Source organism: Candida albicans, chromosome 6, assembly GCF_000182965.3.
Source record: "Candida albicans SC5314 chromosome 6, complete sequence".
NCBI lineage: Eukaryota > Fungi > Ascomycota > Pichiomycetes > Serinales > Debaryomycetaceae > Candida > Candida albicans.
The window spans coordinates 266,064-284,588 of NC_032094.1; the positions used below are offsets into that span (position 1 = coordinate 266,064).

At 29.2% G+C, this 18,525-nt stretch overlaps 10 protein-coding genes across 10 annotated transcripts; 5 read left to right on the forward strand and 5 right to left on the reverse strand. All coding sequences in view use genetic code 12, as the record gives it.

Moving 5' to 3' along the window:
- Positions 1-62: 62 nt before the first annotated feature.
- CAALFM_C601330CA (uncharacterized protein) lies at positions 63-802 on the reverse strand (the record flags this gene model as incomplete). Its single annotated transcript, XM_019475451.1, has 2 exons — positions 63-479; positions 560-802. The coding sequence occupies 2 exons, from the start codon at positions 800-802 to the stop codon at positions 63-65; spliced, it is 660 nt and encodes a 219-aa protein (XP_019330996.1).
- Positions 803-1,173: 371 nt separating this feature from the next.
- Positions 1,174-1,881, reverse strand: CAALFM_C601340CA (phosphatidylglycerophosphatase; the record flags this gene model as incomplete). The annotated part of the gene is made up of 2 exons (XM_019475452.1): positions 1,174-1,575; positions 1,666-1,881. The coding sequence occupies 2 exons, from the start codon at positions 1,879-1,881 to the stop codon at positions 1,174-1,176; spliced, it is 618 nt and encodes a 205-aa protein (XP_019330997.1).
- Positions 1,882-2,078: 197 nt separating this feature from the next.
- CAALFM_C601350WA (E3 ubiquitin-protein ligase) lies at positions 2,079-4,202 on the forward strand (the record flags this gene model as incomplete). The annotated part of the gene is made up of 1 exon (XM_711663.2): positions 2,079-4,202. The coding sequence occupies one exon, from the start codon at positions 2,079-2,081 to the stop codon at positions 4,200-4,202; it is 2,124 nt and encodes a 707-aa protein (XP_716756.2).
- A 2,072-nt stretch (positions 4,203-6,274) lies between these two features.
- Positions 6,275-6,616, forward strand: CAALFM_C601360WA (uncharacterized protein; the record flags this gene model as incomplete). The annotated part of the gene is made up of 1 exon (XM_711662.2): positions 6,275-6,616. One exon carries the CDS (start codon positions 6,275-6,277, stop codon positions 6,614-6,616), a length of 342 nt encoding a protein of 113 aa, XP_716755.2.
- Positions 6,617-7,995: 1,379 nt separating this feature from the next.
- CAALFM_C601370WA (uncharacterized protein) lies at positions 7,996-9,441 on the forward strand (the record flags this gene model as incomplete). The annotated part of the gene is made up of 1 exon (XM_711661.1): positions 7,996-9,441. The coding sequence occupies one exon, from the start codon at positions 7,996-7,998 to the stop codon at positions 9,439-9,441; it is 1,446 nt and encodes a 481-aa protein (XP_716754.1).
- A 49-nt stretch (positions 9,442-9,490) lies between these two features.
- Positions 9,491-10,105, reverse strand: CAALFM_C601380CA (Ran GTPase-binding protein; the record flags this gene model as incomplete). The annotated part of the gene is made up of 1 exon (XM_711660.1): positions 9,491-10,105. The coding sequence occupies one exon, from the start codon at positions 10,103-10,105 to the stop codon at positions 9,491-9,493; it is 615 nt and encodes a 204-aa protein (XP_716753.1).
- Positions 10,106-10,453: 348 nt separating this feature from the next.
- Positions 10,454-11,641, forward strand: HOC1 (alpha-1,6-mannosyltransferase; the record flags this gene model as incomplete). Its single annotated transcript, XM_711659.2, has 1 exon — positions 10,454-11,641. The coding sequence occupies one exon, from the start codon at positions 10,454-10,456 to the stop codon at positions 11,639-11,641; it is 1,188 nt and encodes a 395-aa protein (XP_716752.2).
- A 1,105-nt stretch (positions 11,642-12,746) lies between these two features.
- Positions 12,747-14,777, forward strand: CAALFM_C601400WA (uncharacterized protein; the record flags this gene model as incomplete). The annotated part of the gene is made up of 1 exon (XM_711658.2): positions 12,747-14,777. The coding sequence occupies one exon, from the start codon at positions 12,747-12,749 to the stop codon at positions 14,775-14,777; it is 2,031 nt and encodes a 676-aa protein (XP_716751.1).
- A 261-nt stretch (positions 14,778-15,038) lies between these two features.
- OYE2 (NADPH dehydrogenase) lies at positions 15,039-16,250 on the reverse strand (the record flags this gene model as incomplete). Its single annotated transcript, XM_711657.2, has 1 exon — positions 15,039-16,250. One exon carries the CDS (start codon positions 16,248-16,250, stop codon positions 15,039-15,041), a length of 1,212 nt encoding a protein of 403 aa, XP_716750.2.
- A 397-nt stretch (positions 16,251-16,647) lies between these two features.
- On the reverse strand, positions 16,648-17,889 carry CAALFM_C601420CA (uncharacterized protein; the record flags this gene model as incomplete). The annotated part of the gene is made up of 1 exon (XM_711656.1): positions 16,648-17,889. One exon carries the CDS (start codon positions 17,887-17,889, stop codon positions 16,648-16,650), a length of 1,242 nt encoding a protein of 413 aa, XP_716749.1.
- Between the last annotated feature and the right edge of the window lie 636 nt (positions 17,890-18,525).

Consider the following 18,525-nt stretch of genomic DNA (forward strand, 5'->3'; position numbering starts at 1 on the left):
TTAAACTATTAGTATTATTGTTGTATTTATTAAATTTTCCCCATTTTATTGTTATCATTGACTCAAACTGAGTAATACCTATCTAATCTATATCGATAATCATCTATTGATTCAGAACCGATACGAATCTTTCTATTTCGTTTAAGTACTCTTCTATCAACTTTATTACCAATATATTCTAAAGCCTTTTCACAAATTATCATTAATATAAAAACACAAATTGTCGAAAGTAATGAAAATATCATTGATGTAATTTGGAAAAAAATGATATATTTATCGACTCTTGTTTTCGTTACTACTTTCCCACGTTCACGTTCAATTTCATACATGGCTCCAGCTCTAACACTTTGAATAACTGCAGTGATATTCAATATTAATCCAATAAACTCCAACACAAATGAACTAAATAAACATCGTAATGAAAGGACTGTTGGTATAGTGCCTGAACATAAAGGTAAAACCAGGGCATTAATAACAAACTTTAGTAACACCTCTGATGGTTAGTATCTTTCAGACAGAATTCTTGTCTGTTTGAAGTTGTTTTTTTTTTTTCACATACCATAATTAGTGTATATGCTGTTGATATAATACCTATGGGAGGTCGATTTTCAATATCATCTAATGGAACACAAACATATATTAGAATATATTGAATCAATAAGAATGTCAAATAAATTCGGAAAATGTTTTTAAACACGGCAAGATTATAAATACTATAAATGTTTTCAATTATTGTATTATTCCCAACATTGATTCTCTGCCCATCTGGTAAAGGAGGATCAAATAATACGTTATGAACCATAAGTTATCTATTCATTTATAAAAGCCGTGGACGTCCTAGTTATTAATTGTAGTTGTTTCTAGTAATTGGGTATTGATGTCTTGACATAAATTGATTTTGTTGAAGTTGTTGTTGCAAAAAAAATTTAAAAATTTAAGGCAAACCCAAAAAAACAAAGCAAAGCAAAGAAGAAATAAACCCCAAATGGTATCAACCACCAAATTAATCTATTCCATTCATTATCAACAATCTAGAACCATAAAGTATTGATTCTGCATAACAAACAAATAAACAAAGTAATCAAGAAAAAAAAATAAATAAAACCATGCAAGAACAACCAACCAACCAACCAACCAACCAAACTTCCCCAAGAAAATTGATTTGCGACAACTTTAATTTGGAGTTGGTGGAAAATAGGGATTTTCAGGACGATTAACAACCAATCTATTATATAAATCTCTTTCTAATTTAGGCAAAATTTTATCACTTAATTCAACACCTTGATTTATCCAACATCCCCATGATCCCATCATATTAGCCATAAGCATATCAGTAAATAATCTATCACCAATAACAATGATTTCATTTGGTTTAACATTTAATTTAGCAAAATATTGAGTGATTTCATTTAAACATCCTGGTTTTTTAATTGAATGACAAAGTACATTTATTCCAGTGTTTGATTCTAATGTTTTTGCTTGGGCATGATTTATATCATCATCGGTTCCTGCAGAATTACTAACAATTAATAAATGATCTTTTGGATATATTTCCTTTAATTTTTTCCATGTTTGCTATGTGTGGGGGAAAGAGTTAGTAATTGAAGATAATGGTTTTAAAACAACAATAATATAATCAGTTGGTCGGGACTATAGCAAACATACTTCATATTCGGGCCAGACTTTGTCGTCATGATCCTTTGCAAAACAATTGTCTTTGTCTAACACTACGCCTTTAATGGTTACATTTGGTGCTGTTGGTATTGTGAATGGTAACACAAGTTGATCAAATGATTTCACAGTGATATGAGGAAGACATAAACTTGGATTATAAAGCAATCTTGAAACATTTAACGTTGCACTAAGATTTAGGTTAAACATTGTTGAAAATACCAATTTCCACTCTTTAGAAGGCTTTTTTTTTTTCAGTTTTATGGTGGTGATATTGATTGAATATACAAAAGGTAAAACGGAATTGACTCGAGAAAAAAATTTTTTTTTTCTTCTTCAAAGATTCGATTGTCTTTTTTTCACTCAATTACAAACTTGAATTGAAATCAAATTAAACCTCATAGACGATGTCAACTACTCAAGATTCGAAAAAAACAACCGGCACTTACAAACGTTCAAGAGTCAGTAGAGGAGGTAAACAACAAAACACTGCATTTCGTGGCAGTGGAGGAGCAGAACCAAGGAAAGGATATAAGAAAAATTCCAACTTTGATGAAAATTCACCATCCATCACCACCACCACCACCATCAAACAACAAATTGAAGAAATTCCTGAAGATGAACAATGTATAATATGTGCCGAACGGATCAAATATGCTGCATTAACACCATGTAATCATACAACGTGTCATAAATGTACATTCAGACAACGTAGTTTATATGAAAGAAACACATGTCTAATATGTCGAAGTGAAAATGATAAAATTATCATCACTGAATTGATCGATAAAGATTATGATGAAATTAGTGCCGACCAAATCACTGGATTTGATGAAAAATATAGAATTGAATTCACTCAAGATTATGTTCAAAAAGATACATTAGCATTATTAGAGAATACTTGTTCTATATGTCGTCAACAACAAACTTTCCCAGAATTTAAACAATTAATAGATCATGCTAAAGAAATTCATGGCAAATATTATTGTTTAATTTGTTCTAAATTCAAAAAAGCTTTCATACCAGAATTACCATTATACAGTTATAAACAATTACAAAGACATCAAAGTGAAGGTGATGGAAATGGAAATGGAACTGGAACTGGAAATGACACAGAAACAGGGTTCAAAGGTCATCCAGAATGTAAACATTGTCATGGTAAAAGGTTTTATTCAGAAGATGAATTAAATGTTCATATTAGAGATCGTCATGAACGTTGTCATATATGTGATCAATCTAATCCTAAGACCGCCGATTATTATAAAAATTATGATAATTTATATATTCATTTCACAAAAGCTCATTATGTTTGTAGTGTTGCCAGTTGTATTGAAAAAAGATTTGTGGTATTTAGAGATGATTTAGATTTAACGGCTCATATGTTGAAAGAACATGGTGGTATTACAGGAAGTAATAATCGAGTGATTATTGGTTCAAATTCCCATCATCATTTTTCACAATTATCAACTTTTAATGAAGGGAATTCACGTCGTTCTAATAATGATAGATGGATGGGTGAAGATGATGATATATTACAACAATCACCAGAAATTAAACGGAAAAGATTTGAAGAAAGAGCTAAACATTATTTAAATTATAATCAAACCAAAGTTGAAGAATTTCAATCTTTAAATAATAATTTTAAAAATAAAAATATCAATGCTAAGGAATTATTATCAATTTATCAACGGGATTTATTTATTCATCAAACTCAAGAAGAATTGAATATTTTGATTAAAGAATTTCTGGAATTTTTCCCCCCAAATTCAGATTTACATAAAGATTTAATTTCTGTAATCAAAGATAATGTTCTTGAGGTTGATAATACTTCTCTTCCACGTGAACTGTTCCCAGTATTAGGAGGTTTGAAAAGTAATGGTAATATTAATATGAATTCAAATTGGGTTAATAATAATAATAATAATAATAATAATAATACAACTCGTCGTACCAATTCACCATCAACTATTAATGAAAAATTCCCGGCTTTAGCTAAACCAACGAAAAAGAATTTTGTGAATCCTAATAGTCAACCCATTAGATATACCACTATTTTAAAACCACAACCGAAAAAGAAAGCAATTTTGATGAATATATCTCAAACATCAAATAGTGATTATACCCCAAATTATCTAAACAATATCAATAATAGAACCTCGTCATCATCATCATCATCACCATCAATGCCAATATTAGGCAATGGCAGTAGTAGTGGTGCAGGAGGAGGAGGAGGAGGAGGATTTACTAGTAGTGGCAGTTCCTCATTTGCATCATCTAGAAACAGTTCAAGTACAGCATTAGATGATAAGAAATTTCCAACATTACAGAAAAAAAAACAAATTAAAAAAGTGATAATACCAAGAGTTAATGAAGTGAAAGTTGCTGATCCAAATTCATGGGGTAAAAAACAATCTCAACCAAGTATCACCCCAAATATTAATAATGATTTGGATGGTATTGAAATAATTGATAAAAGAAAACAAAAAATGAAACGGAAACAAGAGAAATTGTTATTCAGTAATGCAATCTAAAAAAAAAAAAATAAAAAGTAAAATAAAAAATAAAATAAAAATGAAAATGAAAATGAAAAAACCCTTGCATAGAGGGATCTGTGTGTATATATCTAAATAGATTATATAGAATAGTATTATTGAATTCACAAAGAAACGTCTGCTTCTGCTTCTTCTTCTACTTCTTCTTCTTGGCTTTTTCTTCCCCCTTCCCCTCCAGATTTTGATAATTGAATATTAAGGTTGTTTTAAGCGTCGTACAATTCAGTAAATATGCCACTTCGTGTTTTTAGCTTTTTTTTTTCTTTGCTGCTCCTACTGACTGGTAACTGCTAGCTGTCATTATTATTAACCTAAAAATACTAATAACAATAAGTACTGTTTTATTTGATTTAGTGGTTATTTTTCAATTAAAGACGTGTGTTCTTGACATCATGCAATAAGTAGTAGAAGTAGAAGTAGTAGAAGTAGAAGTAGAAGTAGTAGTAGTAAAGATTGTAATAGTTCTGGGATTTCGTCAAATTTCCATGTCTGTCTTTTTGTTGCCGAGGATATGCGGCAATTAACGGTGTCCTCTCGGTTATAACTGAAGTGTCTTTTTTTAAAAAACAAATTACACAAAGAGGAAGTGCTTTTTCTTTACACCAAGAAGAAAGAAAGAGATGATAATGTTGGTTTGCTATTTTTGGTATATACTTCTCGTCTAAATTGAATATAGTTGAGAAAGTGTTGTTGTTGGAAGTAATCACTTAATCTTTTCACAAAGAGGAAAAATACAACAACAATAATTAGTAATCTAAATAAAGAAAAAATGAATGAATAAATGAATGAATAAATGAATAAATAAAAAAAAAAAAACGGTTGAAGTCTCGGAAATAAAGGGAAATGCTTAAAAAGAACTAAAGGACTAAAAGTCGTGTGTAAAAAATAAGAAAACTTGCCCTTATAGTCCTTAAAACGCAAAAAATTACTCTCTCTGTCTCTTTAAAAATTCGTAATTTCAAAGTTTCCAGTAATAAAATTCTATATCCCGTGAAAATCTATTAATAAATACTTTCAAAAGATAACCAACCAACCACCACCAGCTTGTTTATATATATATATATATATATACTTGTAATTAGATAAGACGATAATAATAATAATAATATACAATATGTCTATTTGGTAGCATAACTACAATATTAAGTATGAAATGTTTTTTTTTTTACCCCCGGGAAGTTTAACCAGGAAAACACGGCTACTTCGGCCTAAAAAAAGAAATATCCCTCAAATCAAAAAAGCCAAACCAAACCAAACCAAACCAAACTTGTTGTTGCTGTTGAGCAAAATAAGTTCCCATTAAGAAATAACAATTGAGAGAACAACAAACAAACAAACAAACAAAAGTGAATTTAATTTTGTGTAAGCAAACACAATAAACACAATGAACACAATAATAATAAACTGATGATGATTGATGATTGATAATGATCACACAAATGTATTAGTAATTCCTGCACTACCTCTTAAGTATTATTTTTTTTGTTTTACACCCAAACATCCATAGTTATTAATTCTAGCCATTCTTAAACCCACCTTCTCCTTCCTCCATCATAATCATCATCATCAGATATATATATATATATATATATATTCGTTATATTCTTTATATTGCTGTATTGTTATTAAATATATATAAGGAGTTTTGATTTTCCTTTTTTTCCAAATATATCTTTTTAAACCTGTTCTAGAGTTTTACTTTGATTAGTTTTCAATATTCATATTCATATACATATATATATATTCATTATATTCCTTATATCATTCCTCATTATTTATTCCATTTCAATTTCGTCAGTGTATTACCAAGTCAATATTCATTGGTCTAGTAATTACATTTATATTCTTACTTTCTACAATCAAAAAGTTTACAACAATTTCATTTCATTGATCCCCTGTTTTCTGGAGATTCAAGCAAAAGACATATAATATACACACACACACATACTTTTACAACCACCACAACTAGTAATTTTTATATTTCATTAAAAAGTTTCTTTCACACCTTATAGATACAACAACAACAACAACATCCTATAATATTAACAACAATGAGTATTGCTATAACAAAATTCTTCAATAAATTGAAAAAAGCATATAATCTTTTTTATTATTCGAGTCCATTACCAGTATTATCAAATGGTGAAGCCATGGCTTTTCATTTTGTCAATTTGACAATTCTACTTATAAGTGTATATTATACTATATTTTATGTTCCTAAATTATTAATTCAATCAACAGAAAAGATTATATATTATTTGACGGGTCAACAAGTTTATATATTTGGATTATTACAATCGGGTTTAAAATTAGTTAATCATGCTGCTACTCATAATAATAACGTCACCAATTTTTCATTTTCTTCTTCTTCTTCTTCCGSYTCCCTTGGTTAAGAATCAATTTTAATAATAATAATAATAGTAATACAGTTTATATTTCTTTTCCTTCCCTCCTCTTCCCCAGTTGTTGATTTTTTTTTTTTTTTAATATATATAGATATATATACATGAATGTTTAATATGACTTAGAAAAACTATTTACAATTGTATTAAAATAGATTTGAGCAACATACTAAGAGAAATAAGACTATTAGAAAAAGGATTTTAGCTTTAATTGTGGCTAGATAGAGAAATTTCTACTCGAGGATAATGCATATTACTTGATTTATCAAAAAGAAGTACACCCCCCCCCCTCCGCCCCATGGTAGTTGCAACAACAAAGATTTACTAATACATTTATAATAATATCTTCAATATTAAGTTATAAGATCTACTACTATTACTACTATTACTACTACTACTATTCCATTTGATCCGGAACAACATTATTTTACTGTCAAATTCAAAAAAAAAAAAAAAAAATTTAGATTTACCATATCATATGGTTTGAAACTGATTAATTACTCATTTGCTATCTATCTATCTTTCATTACTAATAGATTAGTTAAGACAAGCAAAAAAAAAAATGGATGGATGGAGCGGCTTGTCTTTCCTGCAGTGCAAAACCCGCAGGAATTTGATTTTTTTTTTTTTTTTAGTTAATTTATTTCTTTTCTCTCTCTTATTCTTTCTTGTTTTCTTGTTTGTTAATATTTCTATTTCCGTTCATTTTGATAGTGTTGTGTTGTGTTGTGTTATGTCTTGCTATGACTTTTGAAATTTTTTGTTCCTACAACTAAAAGGAAGTATAAGTTTAATCTTGTAGAAATAGCAAATGTGTTGATGTATTTAAGGTTGACTGCAAAAAAAAAAAAGAAAAATACAAAAAAATACAAAAAATACAAGTAGTTCTTTGTAAGTTGTCAATATGTTATTTTGTTGTGTTGAAAAGTTTAAGCAATTTAGAAGGAGGAGGTGGAGGGTTTTTTGAAGAATATTCTGTTGAAACACAATATCCAGACATGTAGATTTCTTGGGTGTAAGTAAGTAAGTAAGTAAGAATCCCGTTAGCTTAGGTTAGCTTAGGTTAGTTAGTTAGTGTTACGGAAATAGATTTATAAACCATTCAATTTCATTTTCAATTGAATATTTTTCCAAAATTGAAAAATGTAACGGAAATTGGAAATTGGACAAAAATAAAATAAAAATAGAATTGTCAAAAACCACACGACTATTTGAAACCTATGTGAGTTCGTGTGTGGCAATTAAGATCAAAAGATTATAGCGAGATCAACAACAACAAATTATTAATTAGATCTTTCCCCCAAATTTATCTAACTAAAAGACAAATTTATATAGAAAGGGTGGGGAAGGAAAAAAAAAAGTCCTTTATTATGAGACAAAGAACAACCATTTATAATCCTTATTCTAGTCATGATGGAATCATAACTAATCTTAATCGAACAAATTTCCAATTATCAAGCATACCTAATCATTTATTCACAATTGAGAATAAATATACCATCACCACCACCACCACACAACCTAACAAATCATCATTATATCTGGCAATTAAAGAATTAAGAATTCAAACGAAATTCAATAATAATGAATCAGGTATACCAATTTTTTCATTTCATTATGAACCAGGACTTAATATTTATGCTGTACCACAATCTAATGTCGACAAATTAGAATTTTGGCAACAAGTTGAACAATTGATAATGGAATTATTAGGGATTAAATTATCTTCACAACAATGGATTGCTAATGTTAATTCTTTTTATTATCATGATATTCAACCTCAACCATTATTGAATTTGAAAGAAGGATGGAAATTCAATTTACATCCTAAATCCAATTATGATTATATATATAATCAAGATAAAATTATTATTCGGGAATTGTTAACAAATGTGTCAGAAATAGAATTTAATCTTGAACTGGGTATTTATAAAGAAATTGGTTTGTTTTTAATTGATGAAAAAATCTCAACTAATGATGATTTGAATTTAAGTGGTATTAGAGTGATATTAGATGAAGATAGTAATACTAATAACAAAGAAGAATCGATACATAAGACAATGTTTCATATAAAACCAAGACATAGGAGTTTTGATGATTCTACCACCATCACCACCACCAAGATCATTCCACAAGGATTACATCCTATTTTGAGTACTGAACTTAACACAACAACTATTGTTATTCCAACTGATTTTGATGTTGAAGAATGTAAATTTTATTATTATTTGAATTTAAATAAATCATTAATATTTGATCAATTTCAAAACATTCCAATAGGATCGCAATTAATTATTAATAATGGGAATAAAAATTTAGAATTACCAGAATATAAAATTAATCAATGGGGTAATGAACTTTTATTTGAATTTGAATTTGATAATGATAATGATATCCCTCATCATATAAATTTAACAGTTCATTCAAGATATCAATTACCTCAAAATAATCATTCCCATTCCCAAATTAGTAATGTTTTAAATTCGTTACCAAATATTTTTATAGGTTGTAATGTCAAAGAAGGAAATTTATTAGATAAATCACCTTTTGATACTAAAAGAGATGTTAAAATTGGTGGTAATTATGAAATTTATTTTACTGAAGATACAGTTTTTTATCATTTACAGAATTCCGACAATTCCGGCAATTCCGGTAGTTCAACATTATTAGAAATTAATATTCCTCATGGGAAAACTACATTTGATAGAGTCAATAATATAACTTCACTTGGTTTATTAATTGGTGTATTGATGATTTTATATGCCATTTCAATAAGAGTTTTCATGAGTACCACTTCAAAGACGAAAAGGGATTAACAATTAAAAAAAAAAAAAAAAAAAAAACTTTCGTTGTACGTACGTACATCTATCCAAATAAATTCCAATCTTTAACGGTAAAACTTAAAGCAATCTTTTTAAATAAATCATAACTTTCTTTCACGATTTTATCCACTTTTGTAGATCCTTCGAAATTGACATTGACATTTTCGTTTTCACTTTTTAAAGGAATTATATATTGTAATAAAACATCAGTATCAACTTTTTCTAATCGAATTAAACATATTAAAGTGATAATTTGTTTTGGTGATTCATTTGGATCGGATTTTTTATATTGGGGTTTAAATTGAACAAAACTAAAATATCGTATTATTCCATCATCATCATCTTCTTCATTATCTTCTTCTTCTTGTTGTTGTTGTTTAATTTGTTCAATTAGTTGATTATGAACATGAGGAGGAACAATGTCTTGTAAATGTAAATGAATTGCTTCTTGATAATCAATAGGATCAACTCTTTCCAATAAATCAATTATAAATGAATGATCAAATGATCCAGAGACATCGTGGCTATCATTATGACTAGATAATTGATTAATAAATACTTCTTGAGTATCAGGGACTTGTCGAATTTGAGATATATCAATGAATGAATTAGGTAATTTAGAAATAGTTATTGCTCCTCCATATAATTCTGTTGTCATAATTGATAGATAATAAATGAGTTTGATACAACTTGATGTAGAAGAAAATAAGTTTAACAATATGTGGTAGAAAAGAATTAACACATTAATGATGATGATGATGATGAAGATTTTACACGACCTGATTTTGAGAATTTCAGGCACACCCTTCAACAACAACAACAAGAAGAAAGAAGAAAGAAGAAAGAAGAAGGAAAGAAAAAAAATTTAATATACCATGCCACCTCCCCTCCCCTACACTCCCCCCCCCCTAAAGATATTCAAGAAGTCATTCATTCGATCTACCACTTGGTATAAATTTTTAACCTCATCTAAATCCCTTATCTTGTTTTTTGTTTTTTTTTGAAGATGACAAAATATACAACTACAGCGTCAAGGAGGACAGGGTTCCGAAGACATATTCCAATCATTTTAATTATTATTATCCTTGGATTACTTGTGACATTTTTTTTTGGATTTTCATCATTTAAAGGAGCTAAAGATATTCAAGAAGTCATTTCAAATTTACCTAATGATAAAATATTAGGATTATCGAATATTTTAAGTACAGAAAATAGTAAAAATCAAGGTGAATTATTGATTAAAATTGAAAAATTACATAATAAATATTATAAAGATCAAGAAGAACGATTAAAAAAAATTGAAAAACAAAATAATGAAATTTTACAAGAAATAAAATTATTAAAATCTCCACCACAACATGCTAGTATTCGAGAAAAATTAACTTTTGTTTATCCTTATGATGCTGATGTTAGATTCCCAGCTTATATATGGCAAACTTGGAAACATGGATTAAATGATGAAAAATTTGATGAAAAATATCGTGAAGGTGAAAGACAATGGGCTTATAAAAACCCAGGATTTGTTCATGAATTATTTAATGATGATACCGCTCATACTATGATCAAATATTTATATAGACAAATACCTGAAGTTATTAATGCTTTTGAAGCATTACCTGAAGTCATTTTAAGAATGGATTTTTTCAGATATTTAATATTATTTGCTAAAGGTGGAGTTTATGCTGATATTGATACTTTCCCCATACAACCCATTCCAAATTGGATCCCCGAAAATGTTAGTCCCTTGGATATTGGATTAATTGTTGGTGTTGAAAGTGATTCTAATTCACCAAATTGGAGATCAGAATCAGTGAGAAGATTACAATTGGGTCAATTTGTCTTGCAATCTAAACCTGGTCATCCTATTTTAAGAGAAATAATTGCTCAAATTGTATTATACACTAAAAAATTGGAAGTTCCAGAATTAAATGGTAATCCAAATGCTAAGGCAATAGCAATTATGAAATGGACTGGTTCTGGTAGATTTACTGATGTTGTTTTCCAATATTTAAATGATTATATATTATCATCTATTTATGAATCAATAAATTGGCAACATTTACATAATTTGGAAGTTCCAAAATTATTAGGTGATGTTTTGGTATTACCTCGTGTTTCATTTTCTGCTGATGATGAAAAAAATCCATTATCATTTGTTAAACATTACGGTGATAAAATTTATAAACAAGTGTAAAAGTTAATATTTAGTAGTAGTAGTAGTAGTTGCATATAGAAGCTTGACTATTAAAAAAAATATATATATTTATATAAAGAGAAGAATTAAGAAGAATTTCAATTCACGTGTATCATTTAAATTGGGCCCTTAAAAAGGGTAGGTGCTAATTAATTTGACACATTAACCAAGATTACCATAACTAGTGGCCTCATTTTAAAATAGATTTTTTTCATTTTATTTTGGTTGTGGTTGTGGTTGTGGTAGGTGGGTAAGTAAATCCTATAACCAAAAAACACGGTTGGAGATAAACTTACTAAACTTCTTAATCCAATCAAATTTCATAAATTAATAATTAAAAACTTCAAAGAACATAAAATTAAATACACAAACACATATATGCTTAATTTGGTTCAATTCTTTTTGATTTGGATCTTTCAAAATAAATGTGTTCTTGTTGTTGTTGTTGTTGTTGTTGTTGTTGTTGTGCATTATCATAGAATGTAAACATAAAAGATCGACAACCTTTTTTTTTTTTAGTCTCTTATTCTTAAACTTGGCTTTTATTACAAAAAAAAAACTCATATACAATAATAAGCTATTTTTCAACATGACTAGGTGGTATCTCTGATTTGATATCATTGAATTCAAAAATCAATTGCAATATCACAACATATGAATGTAATCATTAAAAAAAGGCTATTAGATTGTCAAATCTCAAACTTTTGACACAAAATGAAAAAATATTATGGAGAATGTGAATTTTTGCAACAATTATAAACACACAACACACTCAACACTCAACACACACACATATAGATATATAGATATATATACGCTAATCATCTCCAAACTATAAACAACGTAAATCTCYAATTCATTCTTTAGTTATACATAACTAAGAAATATTCATTCATTTCCATTGATTTACTCAAACTAACCAAGCATCCTTTATAACAACACATATTTTTCCCACTTTGTTTTTGTTGTTGTTGTTGTTGTTCTTTTTTGTTTTTTGTTTTTTGTTTTTTGTTTTTTTCAAGTTTTACTTTCCACCTACTTCTGGGTGTTTATTTTGACGTTACGTTAATTTCTTTCCTGATATATTTGTCTATTTATTCTTACCATGACAGTTCAAGATAATTTACATCCTTATTTGAAAAAACCATCAATTAAACGACCACTTGATTTATTAGTACGACTTAGTGCCAATTTTTCAGAAATTAGACTTCCCTATTTAGATGATGTTTCATTACCACCAAGATCACCTTTGGAAAGAAGTATACATCATGAACTCGAAGAAGATAAGAAATCAACTTATGATATTGAAGGGCAAACTATTGGAAGAAATAGTTTTCTGTATGAATTAGAAAATGTTGATGCCACTAGTAGTTATTACGCCGGTGATGATGCTGATATTCATGGTGCCGATGTTGTCGATTATGATTTGGAAGATGACAATGTGAGTATTTCTCAAACTACTTTAGCCATGTCAACTTCAGAAATGGGTGGCCCATCAACTATTAAAAACTTAAAGGAAAAAGAATATTATTATGAAGCCGATGCTGGTGATGGTACTCATGCCACTGAACAATATGTCACTGGTTTTAGATTAGTTTTAACACTTTTCAGTTGTATTGTTTCATTATTTTTGGTAGTTTTAGATCAAACTATAGTAACGACAATTATTAGTGATGTTGGAAATAACTTTAAAGCATTTGATAAAATTGGTTGGTTAACTTCAGGATATCTTTTACCTATGGCTTGTTTATCATTATTAAATAGTAAAATTGCCGTTGCATTTGGAAGAAAAAATTGTCTTTTGGTCGGGATTTTAATATTTGAAATTGGGTCATTAGTAGCTGCTTTAGCGAAAAATATGCCCATGTTAATTGGTGCTAGAGTAATACAAGGTTTAGGTGGTGGTACCATTCAATCAATGATTTCTATTATATTAACTGAATCTGTCCCCATTTCAAAAAGATCCTTATCGTATGCATTATTGGGAATCACTTATTCATGTAGTTTCTTGGGTCCAATTGTTGGTGCTGCAATTTTGACTCATTTAAATTGGAGATGGTGTTTTTATATAAATTTACCCATTGGTGGTGCAGCATTTATTATTCTTTTAATGGGATTCAATCCTCCTAAAGTGAAAGGAAATATTAAAGATCGACTTAAAAAAATCGATTATATGGGGACATTTTTATTAACTACTGGTCTTGTTTTAATTTTATTAGCTCTTTCATTTGGTGGTGAAGAATTTAATTGGAAATCAGGTTATATCATACAAAATTTTATTGTTGGTGGATTTCTGATCATTGCATTTTTAGTATGGACATTTAAATATGCTCCTAACCCCATGATTTTATCAATTTTCATTAAAAATTTCACAATTTTATGTGCTTGTATTTCTGCATTTGCCAATTTTGCCGTGTTTATTGCCTTGATCACTTATTTGGCAACTTATTTCCAAGTTGTTTTCAATAAATCCGCTTTCAAATCGTCTATTGCCATTTTACCCATGATTGTATCGGTTGTTGTTGCTTCAATGTTGAATGGACCTTTTATTCGCCGGACAAGTAATGTAAAAATCCCCATGGTGATTTCGGGAATTTGTGCTCCTGTTGGTGCAGCATTCTTATTAATGTTAGATAAAGATGCTAATAATTCCAAACAAATTGGTTGTCAAATTGTTATTGGAGTATCGATTGGATTACAATTCCAAGCATCATTATTGTCGGCTCAACTTGAAGTCCCTAAAGATGTTGAAGGATCACTTATAATGATCACGGTGTTTATGTCATTTTTGAAATCTTTAGGGGGTACTTTGGGTGTGGTTATTGCCCAACTTGTATACAATAATTCTGTGGTGGTTAATTTCAAAAAATTACTTAATAATTTGGACACAACATCGATTCAATATAAAACTATTCTGAGATTTAATGCTAGTGAAATTGTTGCCTCTCCAGAACTTTTATGGTCAGCTATACCAGATTCAAATATTCGTGGACTCGTTTTGGATAAAGTTATTGTTCACGCTCTTAAAAATGTGTATTATGTGTCAATTGGTCTTGGTGTGGTTTGTGCCATTGCATCGTTATGGACAACAAATAAGAAAGTCCCTAAAGATGAAGAGGTACGTAAAAGTAAGTAGTTAATATTAATTAGGGCCCGTTACTTATTGTTTTAATATACTACTTTTAATTATAATGTACTTTATCTTATAGAAATATAGAGTTTTTCCAAAAATGTATAGACAAAATTACTGCAAAATTCAAATTAAATTGAATTAAATTAAATTAACTAATCCACTTGAGATTTATCTTTATAAAACTAACCCCTGAACATAAATAGTCACTTTGGCTTTCTAATATTCCTACTTTGTAAAAATAAAAATCAGTATAAACTTCTAAATCTAAGCTAAAGGTTTACCCAATTTTTTCCTTTCTTCTTGTTCATTGAAAACTTTATTTTCTCCATATTTAATCCAAGTATTATATCCAAAATTATCATGATTATAAAATGTTGCTCTTTCATAAGGAGTCAAAGAAATCCCATCATGTAATTTTTTCACTAAATCAGGATTAGAAATGAAAAATCTTGAAAAGGCAATTAAAGTTCTATCATTATTAATATCTTCATTAATTTTATTTAATTCATGAGCATAAGTACCTGCTCTAATTACTTTCCCCTTCCAATGTTTCAAAATAAATTCATTTGAGCCAACTTGATTCTCTTTAGCAATATCCCAACTTGCTTGAACACGTGGTTCAACAAGAGAAATATACGCTAATTCATTACCAGAATTTGCCCTTTCTTGTAATTGATCAATGATATAACTATGAATTTCTTCTCCTTCGACGTCAACATTTTGGAACGTGGCCCATGGTGATAAACGAACAGCTAATCTTTCAGCACCAACTATATCAATCAATTTATCAATAATTCTTAATAATAAACGAGCACGATTTTCAATACTACCACAGCCATATTTATCAGTTCTTTTATTAGAGGCAAGATTTAAAAATTGATCTAACAAGTAACCATGAGCTGAATGCACTTCGATATAATCAAATCCTGCTTCAATGGCACGTTTAGCAGCATTCGGATATTCAACTTCAACAATGTGATCGATCTCTTCTTCTGTCAATTCCCTCAATTCATTTCCAGCTTCTTTGGCCAATTTTTCACTTTCTTCATTCCAATAAACTGATGAGGCTCCAACAAATGGTAATCCAGCATCTTTCAAATTTTTAGGATTAGCAACTCTACCTAAATACCACAATTGAACTGAACTGAAACTTCCATTGGCATGAATCGCATCATTAATTTTCTTCCAACTTTTAGTTTGAGCATCATTATAAATCCCAGGAACATATGGTACTAATCCACCTTGACGTGATGTATAAGTTGCTTCAGTAATGATTAAAGTTCCAGGATATTCTGATCGTTGAGAATAATACTCTAATTGTAAATCGGTAGGGATATTATCTTTGGTTGCTCTATAACGTGTGGATGGTGCAAATGCTATTCTTTGTGATAAAGTGTTAGAACCAAGTTTTATTGGTTGGAATAATTTTGTTGAACCCAATGGTTTAATGACAATGCCTTCGTTATCGATTGTCATGGGGGAGTAGATGTTATTGTTTTAAAGATTGTCAATTGCAAATAGAATAGAAGAGTAAAATGGATACTAAAATGAGGATTAACACATGGTTAAATAGTTGAAAATTGCATTTGATGGTTGTTGTTGTTGTTGTTGTTGCTGACTAATACAAATTTGAGTTTCCTCTCTTCTCTGCTGTCTCCCCCAAAACAAAATTTACAGTTTTGACTTTTATTTAAAAAGAGAGAGAGAAAGAAAGAAAGAAATTTCCGAATAAGCCACAGTTGGAAGTTGAACAATTGGTTACACCACCAAAAGGTAAATTAAATGGCATTTAGTTTCCATAGTTCACCTCAATCTATATAACAAATCTTTCTCTCTCTCTCTCTCTATATATATATATATATATATATATATCCTACAATCTAGCTTCATCGATATTGCCAATGACTTTAGGAAATTTTTTTCTTTCTTTTTCTTCATCAACAGGTTGATCTTGTCCATAAGTATTATAACCCCAATTAAATTGTTCATAAAACAATTTTCGATCATATTTCACTAATGAACTTGGATTATTTTTCAATTTCAGAACCAAATCAGGATTAGAAATGAAAAATCTTGAAAATCCAACCAAAGTTCTATTATTAGAAGTATCAGCAACAATTCCTTTAAATTCTGGAGCATCATAAGTATAATTACCAGCTCTAAGTAATACACCTTTCCAAATTTCAGCCACAAATTCATTATCACCTTTCATGGTTTTAATATCAGCCGTGATGGTGCCTTGAACTCTTGGTTCAACAACAGATAAATAAGCCAATTGATTTCCTTGGTCAGCACGTTTTTGTAATTCATTAATCAAATAAGAAAATGTGGGGATGGGACTTTCTTTTTCAACAATCCCTTGAACTTCAGCCCATGGTGATAATCTAATTGCTAATCTATGAGCACCAACAATTGTGATCAAATGATCAATCAATTCCAACACAAATCTACATCTATTTTCAATACTACCACCATATTTATCGGTTCTTTGATTAGAACATTCATGTAAGAATTGATCAATAAAATAACCATGAGCTCCATGTAATTCAATGAAATCAAATCCCGCAGCAATAGCATTTTTAGCAGCAATAGTATAATCATTATAAATAATATCATGAATTTCTTGTTCAGTAACTTCACGTAATGGTAATCCGGCTTTTTCTGCCTGTTTTTGATGTTTTTCATTTTCATAAATTGGTGATGGTGCCAAATAATCCAATTTACGATGTTTTAATAAACTTGGATATCCAACTCTACCTAAAAACCAAAATTGACAAGATAAAAATGATCCCTTTGAATGAACAGCATCAACAATTTTTTTCCAAGCTTTAGTTTCTTCTTGAGTGGAAATTTTCGGACATCCATCATAACCACCAGCCCGATTAGAAATTAATGTGGCTTCAGTAACAAGTAAAGTTCCTGGATATTGAGCACGATCAGAATAATATTTAAGCATTAAATCCAGAGGGACATGACGATATGTTGGTTCTTCATTCCCTTTTGCAGCTCTGAATCTTGTGGTTGGACAATAAACAATTCTGTTGGAAAGGGTATTATCACCAACTTTAATTGGTTGAAATACTAATGAATCTTTTAATGGGTTAGAATTTGACATGATAGATAAAAAAAAAAAAGGTTAAATGTTGATAATTAAGAGAGAAAGTATATAAGAAAAAGAAAGTAATTAATGTACATATTTATTTAATATCAAGATCAAATTTCAGTTTATATATATATATATATATATATGCAAATAAGGAGATGTAATTATACATGGGGATTTTGGGTTGCGGCGATTTGAGAAGATTGAAGATTTCTTTTTTTTTTTTTTTCTTGTAAATCTGCGGATAAATCTCTTTTCAAATTATCCATAGTTCCAAATAAAGAACCTTCGAGTGAGAATGGTGGGGTGGGACGGGGAGGGGGGAAAAGGGCGGTAAACTGTTACGGAAAAATATCAATCTTCTTCTGCCCTCGGTAAAATGAATTTTGTTAAGTTATCGCAAAGATGTTACAGTAGTAGTTATGTCATGGAAATAGAAATAGAAAAGTGATATGGGAAAATGCGGTTAAACATACTTGTTGTCAAGTAGTGGAATACATCTTTGATATTTTCACTAACATTGGTTCAGTGCAGCTCTTCGAAGATGATATATCTCACCATTATATGTAATCCATGAGTTACCTCCACTGTTATTGCCTTATTCTTGTAAACGTTAAAGGTTTGATTAGAGCAAGAAAATAAGTTTTG